The sequence below is a fragment of the Daucus carota genome, chromosome 4, assembly GCF_001625215.2.
Source record: "Daucus carota subsp. sativus chromosome 4, DH1 v3.0, whole genome shotgun sequence".
Taxonomy (NCBI): domain Eukaryota; kingdom Viridiplantae; phylum Streptophyta; class Magnoliopsida; order Apiales; family Apiaceae; genus Daucus; species Daucus carota.
This window is the reverse complement of record NC_030384.2, coordinates 44,147,620-44,161,158: the sequence shown is the minus strand read 5'-3', so window position 1 is coordinate 44,161,158 and position 13,539 is coordinate 44,147,620. Positions and strand designations below refer to the sequence as shown.

Sequence of the window (13,539 nt, the reverse complement as noted above, 5' to 3'; positions counted from 1 at the left end):
CCAACGGCCCAATTGATTAAAGTGTTGACGTGTCAACAGTTTCTGACCGGGTATAGCAGGTCAGTTGCCGGTTTTGAAATAATACCGTGTACAGGTGTAGTATAGCGAGTTGCGACTTCGACGCTTTGGTGGGCCCCTCAAAACATAAAGTCGTTTTGATAGGACTGAAGTCATGGACAGCTGGGATGATTTCATTGAAGGAATGGACGGTCGAGATTGGATGGATGAGAGTCTTTGTTAGTGTTGTTATGGATGGTGGGACCGGGTAGGTCTGAAACCCCGGTGATCACATGGTTTGTCATGCCGGTATGCTTTTTATCTTTATTTTATGGAGGTGGTATAATTCTTTACTCATTTCCTGTAATTATCCGTTTGCGGACGTGTAGGTTTTACGGTTCTGGTTCTGGTACTAGAAAATATATATTTGGTCGTGCCTAAAAGTTACGGACATTTCAGGGTTGCGAATGAAATTCGAACCGGGTAGGTAGCAGGGGAGGGGCGGATCTAGACCCATAATCTTAGGGGGGCACCAAACAAATTTTCATGAAAACACCTATATATTTTCAAAATTTGGGGGGCACTTCTATAATTTTGTAAAATTTAGAATGGTGAAAAAATGTAAAAAAAAATTTTAGGGGGGGCACGTGTCCCCCGTGCCTCTTCCTAGATCCGCCCCTGGTAGGTAGTTAGATATAATGACGGTTTGGCTATGTTTTAAAAAAAAATAGTAACTTTTTATTTAAAATAAAGAATTGAAAAATAAATAAATTAATAAAATGTATGGAAAAAATTTCGAACTGTGAGAGAAGTTAGAATTTCAACTTCATAAAAATATTTTTATTTGTTTCCAGACGGATCAAGAAAAACAGAAGTCATAAACAACAACTGCTTCAGGTTCCCAAACACGCCCATAATCATGCAAATGCAGATAAACCTGAGACAAGAATGGTATGCTGTATATTTAATTAATCGGTTTGGCTAGTGTGTGCCCATGGGCACATGCTAAGCGCGGAAATTTTTGTATTTGGGAGATTTTGATTGGTGTGGTTGGTGTATTTGCAGGGGGTCCATCATTATCATGAGATAGGAGCCAATCAAAATGATTCAAGCACAAAATTTTCCGCGCTTAGCATGTGCCCATGGGCACACCATAGAAAAACCGTTAATTATTTTATGCTATATATATAGTTTCATATACAATATTATAAATTCTTGAATATATGATTGTTTTTAATGACAAAGTATTAATAAACACTATTTAAATCACATAAAACGTAATTCCCACCAAATTTATCATAAATATTTCGTTCTTATTTCGTAATGACATCCCTTTTTACTTTCTTTTTTTGAAAAATTTAATTAATTTAATAATAAAATGTAATGCGACATCTAAAAGACAATCAAAGTCACACTCTGTTAGGGGATTAACGATTAACCGTTAGCTGTTTACAAATTGAATTAGATGTTTTGACTAGTCAATTGAAATAAATATTTTGACTAGCGAATTAAATTAGCAGTGTCGTGTAAAACTGTTTAATAAATAGTTGTTTCATTAGTTTTTGTGTAATTATCCGCTTGCGGACGTGTAGGTTTTACGGTTCTGGTACTAGAAAATATATATTTGGTCGTGCCTAAAAGTTACGGACATTTCGGGATTGCGAATGAAATTCGAACTGGGTAGTTAGTTATATATAGAGGCGGTGTGGCTAAGTTTTAAAAAAAAAAATATTTAAAATAAAAATTGAAAAATAAATAAGTTAATTAAATATATGGAAACGATTTCGAAACTGCGAAATAGAAGTTAGGATTCTCAACTTCATAAAAATATTTTTACTTATTTACAAAAGGGTCAAGAAAAACAGAAGTCATAAACAACACCTGCTTCATTAGTTTTTTGTGCTACATATCAAAACCTTTTAACCCAAAAAATTCCTCAAAACTAGCTTTTTAAAAATTAGTTTTTTTAGATCAAACCTCTATTTTCAGACCGGACTTAATAGCGTCTTGGATTCTACCATGCCCAAAGCCCTTTGAAACAAATACTAAACCAATCTGCTAACTATCAAACACTCTCATCAGCGGATTGAAATGGTCAAACCTTTAAATCACCCTAAACTCTAATTTCCTTCAAGCCGCTAATTTTCAAACACGACCAATTTAAAATGGATCGTATTGATGATTAATCTAGTTTTTACTAAGACACAATCAAAATATTTGTTGAAGCTTATTACTTATATATGTCTATATATTCAAACTTTCCCTTAAAATATATTTTTAAAATATTGCCAGTTTAAATAAATAATTAATCAGCCCGTCATGACGCAGTATCAGGCTATCAGCTGCTTGAACAAGGCTGTCAATTAGAAAAGTATCTTAGAGCAACTTCAAGGCACCATCTCTCTTACCTATAACGAGCTTATGTGGATAAGAATAAGGGTTTTAGTAAAAATTGTTCACTCCAACCCTCCTCTCTTTACCTAAAATTTTTAGGTGAGAGAAAACAAAATCCTTTATTTAGGAGATGGAAAAATAAGCCCCTATTTCTTCCACCTCATCTCCCTCTCTCATTTTCTTTAATTTTTCATTTTCTCTCCTTTTTTTATTTCCCCGTCATAGTAGAAGTTTTAATAAAATATTATTTTTTTAAAATATAGGGATGATTATAGGGAATACCGTTGGAGTAAAACAACATTTTGCTTATCTATATTTTAAGTAACCATTAATATATTATATTTTAGGGGTTCAAAATAGGTAATACCATTGGGGTTGCTCTTACATTGCACCAAGCCTCCAACTTCCACGTTGCGGACAACCCAGTATTCTTACCCTTTTACCACGGCTTTGGAGAACGTCAACTCATTCCCGTTCTTTTCGTTTGATATACTGTCCCGGTCGAAAGACACATCCATATCGTTCACTCTTCCTCTGTTAACTAGCACTGACAACAAACAATGCAAATATTAACTTGGCAAACGACAATTTTAAGCATTTTTTTAGGTTACTAGTCGTTTTTCGATAGTAAATTGCTAATTTTTTGGTGGGTGAGGTAGTGAATGTTTTGCGATCAGTCCGCTCTGCTTTGTTTTCTCCTCCTCGCATAATTTCGTCCCCCCTCTAATTTATTAAATTTTCTCCTTGCAAGAGCATCTTGGGCGATGGAGGTGGCATAACATAGATGATACGTAAAAAGTTGGACACTAAGATAGATGACACTGCTTAACAGAAAAGGAAGGAAATCAATTATTGACGGGCTACAGGACCGTGAACGAGCTCAGGAGAGTTGATCATTGTTAGACTCGAGTTTGGTAAGTTCTAGAATACTGTTAGACTCGAGTTCAGAAATTAAATAAGAGTTTGATCCATGCATAAATTTTAAGATCAAAGACTATCTAGTCGAAGATAAAGAGTAAACATATTTAGCAAAAAAAAAAAAAAAAAGTCAACATTCTTTTCGATTTCCTCTTTGTAAAATAGAAATGGGAATCCCAAGTACTTGGATTATCTACTAGATTACGTGGGTGTTTGGCAAAGAGAGTTCTGAGTTTTTCAGACATAAAAGTTTATTTCCGCTAATTTTGAGAAGTACTAGTACTTATATTAAAGCTTAAAAGTCCAAAAAAAAGTTAGAAAACCTAAATTATTTTGTAGTTTTAGCTAGTAACTTATAATTCTAAACCAACTTTTCACTTATGCCGGTTTTTTTAATTTATTGCCCTTCAACCAGTTTTAGATATTTCAACAAAAATTAAAGTTTAACTTTTAAACTATAGAAGTTGAATTCTATTATTATGAAAATGTTTTTAACTTCCATATAAAAAACACCTAACTTTAGATCTTATAATATCCACACTATTGATTTGTTTTTGTTATAAAAAATATAATATTTATATGATTTTATGGACTATATACAAAATTAATAAAATAATATTTAAATCAATGATTAACTAAAATTATATATTAATTATAATTGTAAATAAGAGATAAATAAAGGTATATTTTCATTTTATAAGAAGAATCCTATTTTATTTACGAAACTTGGGAACACTACAAATATATAATTTATAATTTATATTAAAAATACTATATATAAATATTGTTATCATATACTCCGTAATATTTAACTACAATAACATATCAAACAATCAAATTAGAAACTAATCTAAATCATTAATTGAATCTAATTCTGTGATCTTAGAAGACACACTAACTAGTATATATATCCTCCCACACATGATCTCAATAAGCGTTTCTAGTTTTGATTTTTCTTGTTGATTGTTAATTTTTTCTGAAACCAACTTCACGTGCTTTTTGTTATATCTCAATGATCAATTTATATATCATCTATATAATATTTCGATGTGATTTAGAAAAATATCTATTTTGATTTCTAATTTTTATCTTAATAAGATTTTTAATAAGGTTTTTTTTATTGAAGTAGACCCTCTCTGTATATAAAATTATTATAAACAATAAAAAAAATATATAAGATGAGTTGGTGTAAATGCTGGACGATCGAGCATTTGACATCAATGTCCACACATAATTAGTGTACTGTTCCTTTTTACAATTTGATAATTTCTATTTTATATTCAATAAAATATATATTTTACAATAATCATAAATATATAATAATACTAATCACAATCAAGTATATTGTACAAACAAAAATATAAAAAATTATACAAATAAAATTATATTGATCATAAATAATTAAATAATAATGGAAAATATAACAAATAAAATATTTTGTAAACTAAATTAAAGAAAAAATTAATATTCCATGGCATATATTGGTAACATGAATTACTAATCAAAACAACATAAAAATAAGAAAATGGAATACAACTAATATGTTAGTTTTATCATTTTTTTTAGTCCAGACTTCATTTTTTGCATCTTTCTCCCTCTTATTTTCTTTTCTTATCTGATCATTTTAACTAATATTTAATAGAATTAAATTATTTTTCCAATTTTTAAATATCAAGATAAGAGTAAAAAGTAAAAATGAAATAATAGCAGAAAGTTATTAACAAAATAAGTATATAAATAATAAAATACTTAATGAACATTACAAATAAAAGATAGCATGCTGGCAGAACCCAGCAAATAACGACATTTAAAGAGTAAAACAGAGCACCTACACGAGAAAAAAGTGGAGTTGGATTTATGCAATTTATACACGGAACTCTAAATAAATTGCGAGTTTCAATGTGTGTACTGTGTGAACTGTTTGCCACTTCGCAAATTTTTTTGGTCGTTTCTTTTGCTGGCATAACCAGAAAGCTCCCTCTGTTGCATTTCTTTGTGATGCCCCTGGTTTTTGTATAATCCGCCAAGAGTTATTGGTATACAGCCACATGCAACCAACAACTCCTACAGGGCTCTGCACGCAGCACTCGTTAACAAAATCATTAACAAACCCAGGTCATTGATTTTGTACATTTTCCGGAGCATGAAGGGTGTGTTTGTCATTTCAATTGTTTGTAACAGTTATTTTCACCACGTCACAACTTAAAAGCTACTTCTGCAAAGTACATGCAATTTGTTAGCAGTTATAAATTGCATTCTCAAGCTCATCTTGAGCACAGTCTATCACTTTTCTTTCTTCTGGTCAAAACTCTGTATTTGCACAATCATTTTAACCAACTCCTTGATGGCAAGGACACCAAGCACTGTCATATTATCTTTGGTACTAATTGTGTTTTTGCTTGGCGATGTCAACCATGTAAGCTGCAATTTTATGATTTGTGTGTGTGTCTTGTGTAAAATCGGCAAAGTTTAATCCAATTTATTGTAACAAACTAACAAACACTTGATAATTTCAGGCTGTCATTACTGAGTCTCCCACTCCCCAGCCACAACCTGTTAAGAATTTCCCCATGGTAAGATTTGTTTTATTTCAAAAGAGTGCTTATTATCAATATCACACTTGTTACCTTCCTTAGATTCTAACTAATTTTGTTGATTTGATCAGAATGGTACTACACCGGGGAGTCTCCATCCTCAAGGTAAGCTAAATGCATTTCTCTCGGCTCTCCTGATTAGATTACAACTTTCCAAACTACTTCACATTATTATCTCAATTGCTTAACTTATTTTTATTATGAAGAGAATTTTACTGAGTATAGTTATGCACCTTTCATTTTTCTCTTTAGTATCCGATAAACATATACTGCAGTACTAGATTGTAGATGTAGATTATAGATTTATTAATGCGTAATTTTTCGTGAAACTTGAAGTATTGCATATGTATATGCCCCTAAATTGATGAATGTTGGTGCAGATTGTTCCCCGCGGTGCACTATAAGGTGCTCAAAGACAGCATACAAGAAGCCCTGTATGTTTTACTGCCAAAAGTGTTGCGCAAAGTGCTTGTGCGTTCCTCCAGGAACATACGGAAACAAGCAATTCTGCCCTTGCTACAATAACTGGAAGACAAAGAGGGGAGGACCTAAGTGCCCTTGAATAATATGTACTCGTTCCGTTAATGATGTACCTGTATCTCATTTACATTCCTAGTGTTTGCTCGCTCGATTAGCACAAGGAGCATGTCTGAGTACTTTCTTGTCGAATTAATAAAATGATCTGTTTACTGGTTTGGTACTCCCGAGCCCTGAAGCCTTAATGTGACAGCGCCATTCATGACTCGTAACAAATTTTAATATGTTCACAAGCGATCTAATAGTACTCTTACTAAACGAACGATACGAATTTCATTTATTTATAGTCACCCGTGATTTTTTTTTTCAAGAAAATGTTCTTCCTTTCCAGAGGACCATATGCAGTCCGTGTACCATTGACTGTTTCAGTATGCATGAAACCAAAAGAACCACGGATCGGGGCAAAATGTTTGGAAGCCGATGAAATAATATAACTTACGAGAATGAAATATGAAATGGCAAGGAATCATAGTTTCAGAATAATCATAGCTGAAATTTAATTACCACTGATTTTTGTTCCCCGGTTTCTAACTAAAATTGGGATACAAAATAAAAAAATTATTTATTGCTTCCTCTGACTCATTTATTTACAGTTGTTTACATTAATTAACACGTATTTTAACATTTTTATATAAGATATTATAATTTATTTTTAATATAAAAATTTAAAATTAAATTTTTATTAAAAAAATAATTTATCAAATTATAAAAATTTAAAAGTGCCTTCCCCGACCTTCATCTCAAAGTACAGACGGAGCTGAGAGTTTTCTGCGTGATTTCCACCGGTCAATGTATCATGGTCTTTATCTTTTTTTGCATGGACAGAAAAGACCATTTTTTCGGATTCACACGTACCCCCTCGACTTAATTTTAAATCTAAGGCAATGCGAAATCATGAGAGGCGAACAAGAAAATGCAGAAAGTACGATCAATACTCTATAGAAAGTCTTAACTCATACCAGTCACGTCAACAAACAATCGGAAGTTCTCAAAAAAACAGGAAAAAGTGAACTACATGTAAAACAGGGGAAAGTGTATATTCCATAGATAATTTTATCAACCGATTCACCTGATCAAAAGTGAATCACCAGCCTTTTAACTTACAAACAAGTGAAAAGCCGAGATACAGAATCAACAGGAAAAGTACATGATATTAAAGAACGATCTGAACTGATATTACATGATCAGTCAGCTGAATTTACTGGGATGGTTCATATTGTTTACTAATATTCTTTTTCACAACTGGAGCTAAAGATAACGAAGAAGGTAGAGCTTTCAGAACAATCTTGGAGCTCTTGATTTGGCGATGAACCAAGGCTGTTTCAGAAGACTTCTCTATGTGGATTTCTTCGGTCTTGATCACCGGGAAAATTTGCTGATTGCCAGTACTGATCTCCGACGATTGCTTGGGCACTGGGAAGTAAAAATCAGTTGGGAAGAACTTGTATTGCAGTCCAGCCATATATTTCTTAAACTCTGTTCTGTTCTCTGAGAAATAATTCGAGAAATTGATAGCCTATGAACAAGGTTGTACCTGGGTGACTATATTTATAGAGCATATTGGTTTTCTTATCAATCGAATATCCTTTTGTCCATATTGTAAAGATTACGTGGTTGACCAAATAGGCAAATACCGCGCTCTGCTTGCTCTCTCCAAGTATTTTAATTAATATGTATGAAATTGGTATAAATTTTTGTGCATGGCTACATGAGATTTTTTTATTTTTCAGTCAAATTAACAAATGTTATTTTGTAAAAAAAATTATATCTAATATACATCAATTACTTTAATCAAAATATAACATATGTTGCTCGACACAAGATAAAAAATTAAACATATGTCATTTTATGAAAATTTTATATCTAATTTTATGAAATAACTGTTTGTATATATGACTAATTTTAGCTGAGTAATTTATGTGAAAACAGATAATCTATTATTTATTTAATTTGCTTAGTGATGCAGAATGCTTAACATAAATAATTAGTCATGGAGTTTTAGTCGGTTCAGTGATCAGTGGGGTGCTTCATGCTGGCCATAGAAGAAAGCAAACGATGTAGAACAGTAGAAGGTATTAGATTATAAATATATTTTTACTATTTTTTGTTAAAACTTTTTGATACGTGTCAGTCCGGTTGTAAATTTAGAATATTTTTTTTTGACGAAAAGCAAAAATTTTAATAGATAACTGAAACCCAGCCGAGACAAACCCTCGAACTGTCAATTACAACCTGATTAAGAAACAAAAAACGAGCTAAACATATAGCCGCTTTGTTTTCAGATCGTTTAACAGATAGAATATTTAAATTCTTTATACTGAAAAGTATTACAATCAAATCTCGAACAATCCAACCTATATCAGTTGTGAACATAGTAGCATCGCAATTGACCTTCACATAAGCAGCAGCATCTGTAGCCCAATGTTCAGAATTATCAGTGACATCAACCGATATTGGATCAACAAATGACCCCAAAAGATGAACAATTTTATGTCGTGAAAGGTGAGCTCTTACGATATTCACCACCGTGCCATATCTGATACAAGCCTCACGGATTACCCAAAATATCATGTAACTCCTTCTTAGAAACATTACCGAAACCCATAACAAAACACACAGAAACGTCAAAACAGACACAAACATCCCAAAAAGATGGGCACGACCTTGATGACAAGGTACTCAACAAGAACTCACCCAAAAGGATTAGATCTTGGTTTTATTGATAAAACTAAGAAATACGAGAGAAGATGGAAGAACGAAGATGATTAATCAGAGGGGATGAAGGATGAAGAGCGGAGAAGTAAATTTAGAACTTATGAATAAATTTACGAAGAATTCCGTATATTATACAAAAGATACAAGCAGTTTAAATTATTTATATAATATAAAATAGGCAGGAAAGTCAAAATTTGTAACTGAGATTATGGGGTCGTTTGGGTAAGCTTAAAATAAGTGCTTCTTGCTTAAAATAAATAAGTGGAGTAGAAATTAGAAGCAAGATAAGACTTATAAGTGATTAAAGTGTTTGGGAAATAAGTAGAAGCCCTGAAACAAAAGCTAGCATTCCTAACTCTTTTTAAGTGCTTCTTGATTTTTTACACAAACGGTATGAATAAGTGCTTCTAACTTATAAATTGAGAAGTCCGCCTTAAAAGGAGGGCCAAACACCCGCTATATAAAAACGCATCAAGCTTCATATTAGGTCAGACTGTCCACTTGAATAAGACTAGCAACTATATTGTAGCCTTTAAAAGTAAAACAACTGAATCTAGACTACCTCTGCTTAAAGCAGATTGATTCTCCGCTTATACTTAGAATAATCTTTCTTTGTGCTTGGTACTTGGTAGCTAGCTATTTACTCTCTCTTCCTTTCCATTTCTTTACACTTTCTCTTTTGGGATGTCCCATCCAATTCTTTACATTTCAAAACTTACCAAAAATAGTCAATGGGACCCATCACTTCTACACTTTTCTTTCTTTTTCACACTACTTTTACTCCACTATCTTCTTTTTATACATTAAAAATCAACGGGTCCCACCACTTCACCCACTTTTCTTTCTCTTTTCTACTATTTTATTCATATTTCTTAACCTCCGTGTCCAACCCATTCGATAAGAAATGGGAGGGACAGAGGGAGTACATTTTATTATTCTTCATTATTTCATGTGACGCAATGAGTTTGATGTTCGTATTGATCAAACTATCAGAGTATCAGCCGACCAAAACATTTATAAAAACTCACCTTTTCATTTATTGGTTAAGGCAATGTAATGGTATTTAAATAATCTGCAGTGCAAATGTGCAATGACAAGATATCAATTAGGTTGTTTTCGGTTCAAAGTTAAAAAGTTGTAATGTTACCTCATGTTTTCCCTTAACACGTTCATTGCCTTTCTTTTAAACATGATTTTGCTTTCCTAAATGAGGTGTACACTATCATAAATAATTTCAATTAATAATGCACAACTTATTAGCAGTTTAAAAATTATGTTTGTCCGTTGGAAAATAATTTGATTTTTGGAAATATATCTATTCAGAAAAATATATCTTTCAAAAATTGATTTCTGTAAAATATTTGCTCAAAAATCATTTTGTATATTTATTTGATTTCTGAAAATTGTCTGATGAAAAACAAAAAATATTTTCCAGAAAATATTTTTCACAAACAGATCCCTAAATAGTACTAATCCGTTTCTTTTCATGTATAAAAATAATTTTCGGATTTTTTCCTGCTAGTACTCCCTCCGTCGCCGTTCATTAATGTTTGCACGAATTTTGATACTCTTATAACATATAGTTTCATACTATTTTTTTTAAATTTTCTTTTTGAATAAAAGTTTAAACACCAAACTTTTATTCAGAAAAAAAGTAGTTTAAAAAATATATTATGAAACTATACTTTAAAGGAGCTTAAAAAGCGTACCAAAAAATAGCCTATACAATTGAATAGAATAAAGAGATATATAATTCAAACGTTATAATTATATTTTTTTTATCATAAAATGTTATAATTATATTATTCCCTCCAATCCCTGAAATTTAGTAATTTATGTAGGATTATAGATTATAGATACATATAACTGCCGAGTCAAAATATCTATCCATGTTTTAGAGAAATCTTGGAGTCAAAGACTTTTTCTTCCTCCGTTTCAATTTAGATATACATTTTTAAGAATAAAATTTGTTTTAATTTAGTTGTTCACTTCAATTTCGAAAGTGAAATTGTAATTTCATAGTCAATTCTACTTCAAATATATATTATTTATATTTGGATCAATCTCATTCCACATATTATAATCATGCAATTATAATATGTCAAGGGCCTCAAGGCTCAACTGCTCAAGCAATTGAGTCCGAAAATTCAAGCTTCTGGAAATTAAAATATTTCTCAGATGCAGTGACGGCTAAACACAGAATCAAGAAGCTATTTACGTATATTCAACAATGTGCTTCGCCAGAAGCTTCTAGACAAAATAAAAGCTCTCTGTCTCCATTTATGTTTTCATTGTTCTTGTTCTGCCGTCCAAGTTTACCTACAAGTCTTCGTTAAACAGTTGTGGGCCTTGTAGCTATGACAAAAAAAAAATTCAGTTAAAGAGTTTTTAACAATAAATTATATCGAAATTCCTTCCATTCTTCGAATAATTTCCAGTTAATTTATTTCCCTTATTCGGACACCAATCTCACGGATTCTTCGAATTCATGTAGCACATAAAAATTTCTGATTCGAAGTCCCTAAGAGATTTCCAAACTTACCTGATCAATATCTAAACCATGCATGCATACAGATATAAAAGAAGAAACACATGCATGAATATAGCTAAGTATCTAAACAAAATGGACAAGATCATATAAATAAAAACTCACATGACATGAACACGTAAACAAATAAACACAACAACTTACAAATTCAAATAAGTCAGCACGTACTTATATACTTAACTGGCGGCTACATACACACATAATACAAGGCTTGATATATGATCATATCATCAGTCTTTCTTCAGAATCGGAGAATATTTGGCTACAATCTTGTTAATGTCTTGTGGGTCGCTGCAAACAATCTTGAGTTCACTCGAGTTGCGATCTTTACTTGTAACTATACTAGTGTCATCAGCCATAGATACGCTTTGAATCTGTTGCTTGTTTGTATCAGACGTTGCCTGTGGACGAGGATAATAGAAATCGGTCGGAAAAAAGTTGTACTGAAGGCCAGCCATGTATGTAGAGCGTTGCAGAGTTGTGTTCTTGTGGTGGAAATATAGCAAGAGCTTATAGATGTTGGAGATATTCAAGCAATAATATTTTTTTGGTTATTTGTGTTTGTGTAGGCTAGAATTTATAGGCGACGACGGAGGGATCAAAGAGATTAGTATATCTGGCTGGTCTATTCATTCATAGATTGGGCTCTACGTATACAGTTTCGTTTTTTGTTTGTTCGTGTTATTCATGTATATTTAGGACGAAGGTGTATACCGAATTCTTCGAATAGAAATACAAGTTTTTTTTTTTTTTTGACAAAATAGAAATACAAGTTTGAGTACATTTACGAGGTTTAATTATCACTTGAATACCAAACACGATTGCATAGTTCATGTGATGGATTTATTTGTCTCCGGCATCCAGGTTCAACTCTCGTTAACTCAAGATTCTCACATAATTTTATATTATTTTACGCCCTCTCAATCATATGATATAATAATTAGTGAAAGTTTTCGATTTATATATGAAATTTCACATATCATGAAAATGTGTTACATGATTTTAAATTATTTTACACTCCTCAATCCTATAACTGAACATGCAAATAACATGATAATAAACATAATCAAAAAACAAATATATAATTAAATTAAAAAACTGAGGCAAGAGGACTTGTGAAACGAACAATATCATATTAGATAACCAACTCATCTGAATTTGTAGGAATAATCGATAACGTGTTTGAAATAGTAAGATATTAGGAAAAATTCGCAATGAAATATATTACAACATGAAGAAGGGTTTAATTAGAAATATAATGCATGATTTTCCATCAAAGCTGATCTTCAATATCCACCGGAAGAAATACAAAAGGATAAACAGAGAAGGTGTTTAATTTGTTTGAGTTGTTCAATTAAAATTGATACTTATTTGTCTAATATGATGTACACATTGCACAACACTCTAAACTCTCAATTGCCTTTTGATATGCATACTAAGTTGTAGATGAAAACTATGCAATATACCATTTAAATATGACTCGCAGTGCCTTTGGGGAAAGGATGAGGACGTGAATACTTACATTTTGTTATGAAATAAAGTGATGGATGACTTTTGGCTCTTGGAATTTCCATGACCTTTGGCTTTTAGTTTTCTCCATTAATACTTAAAACTCTTGACTTTTCATTTGTATTCCAAGTCTTATATAAAGAGACTTGTATGTATTGAGAAGAGATAGAAATAACACATTCTCTCATCTTTAGTTTTATAAAATACTTCTCTTATATCATATACACTTCTCTTCTATTATATATACATAACACGTTATCAGCACGATTTGCTTTTTCACTTTGTTCGTATGTTGTACGATTCGTTCTTTTGTTGTGTTCATATATT

The 13,539-nt window shown here is 31.7% G+C and overlaps 1 protein-coding gene across 1 annotated transcript; it reads left to right on the top strand.

The window, feature by feature from the left end:
* Positions 1–5,534: 5,534 nt before the first annotated feature.
* LOC108218124 (protein GAST1) lies at positions 5,535–6,603 on the top strand. Its single transcript, XM_017391046.2, has 4 exons — positions 5,535–5,725; positions 5,826–5,882; positions 5,975–6,008; positions 6,284–6,603. The coding sequence occupies exons 1-4, from the start codon at positions 5,654–5,656 to the stop codon at positions 6,463–6,465; spliced, it is 345 nt and encodes a 114-aa protein (XP_017246535.1). The 5' UTR covers positions 5,535–5,653; the 3' UTR covers positions 6,466–6,603.
* The last annotated feature ends 6,936 nt before the right edge of the window (positions 6,604–13,539 follow it).

Coding starts and splice junctions, on each gene's coding strand:
- LOC108218124 (XM_017391046.2), top strand. CDS start 5,654: ATGGCAAGGACACCAAGCACTGTCATATTATCTTTGGTACTAATTGTG. Junction 5,883..5,974: donor CTGTTAAGAATTTCCCCATG/GTAAGATTTGTT, acceptor TGATTTGATCAG/AATGGTACTACACCGGGGAG. Junction 6,009..6,283: donor GGGGAGTCTCCATCCTCAAG/GTAAGCTAAATG, acceptor ATGTTGGTGCAG/ATTGTTCCCCGCGGTGCACT.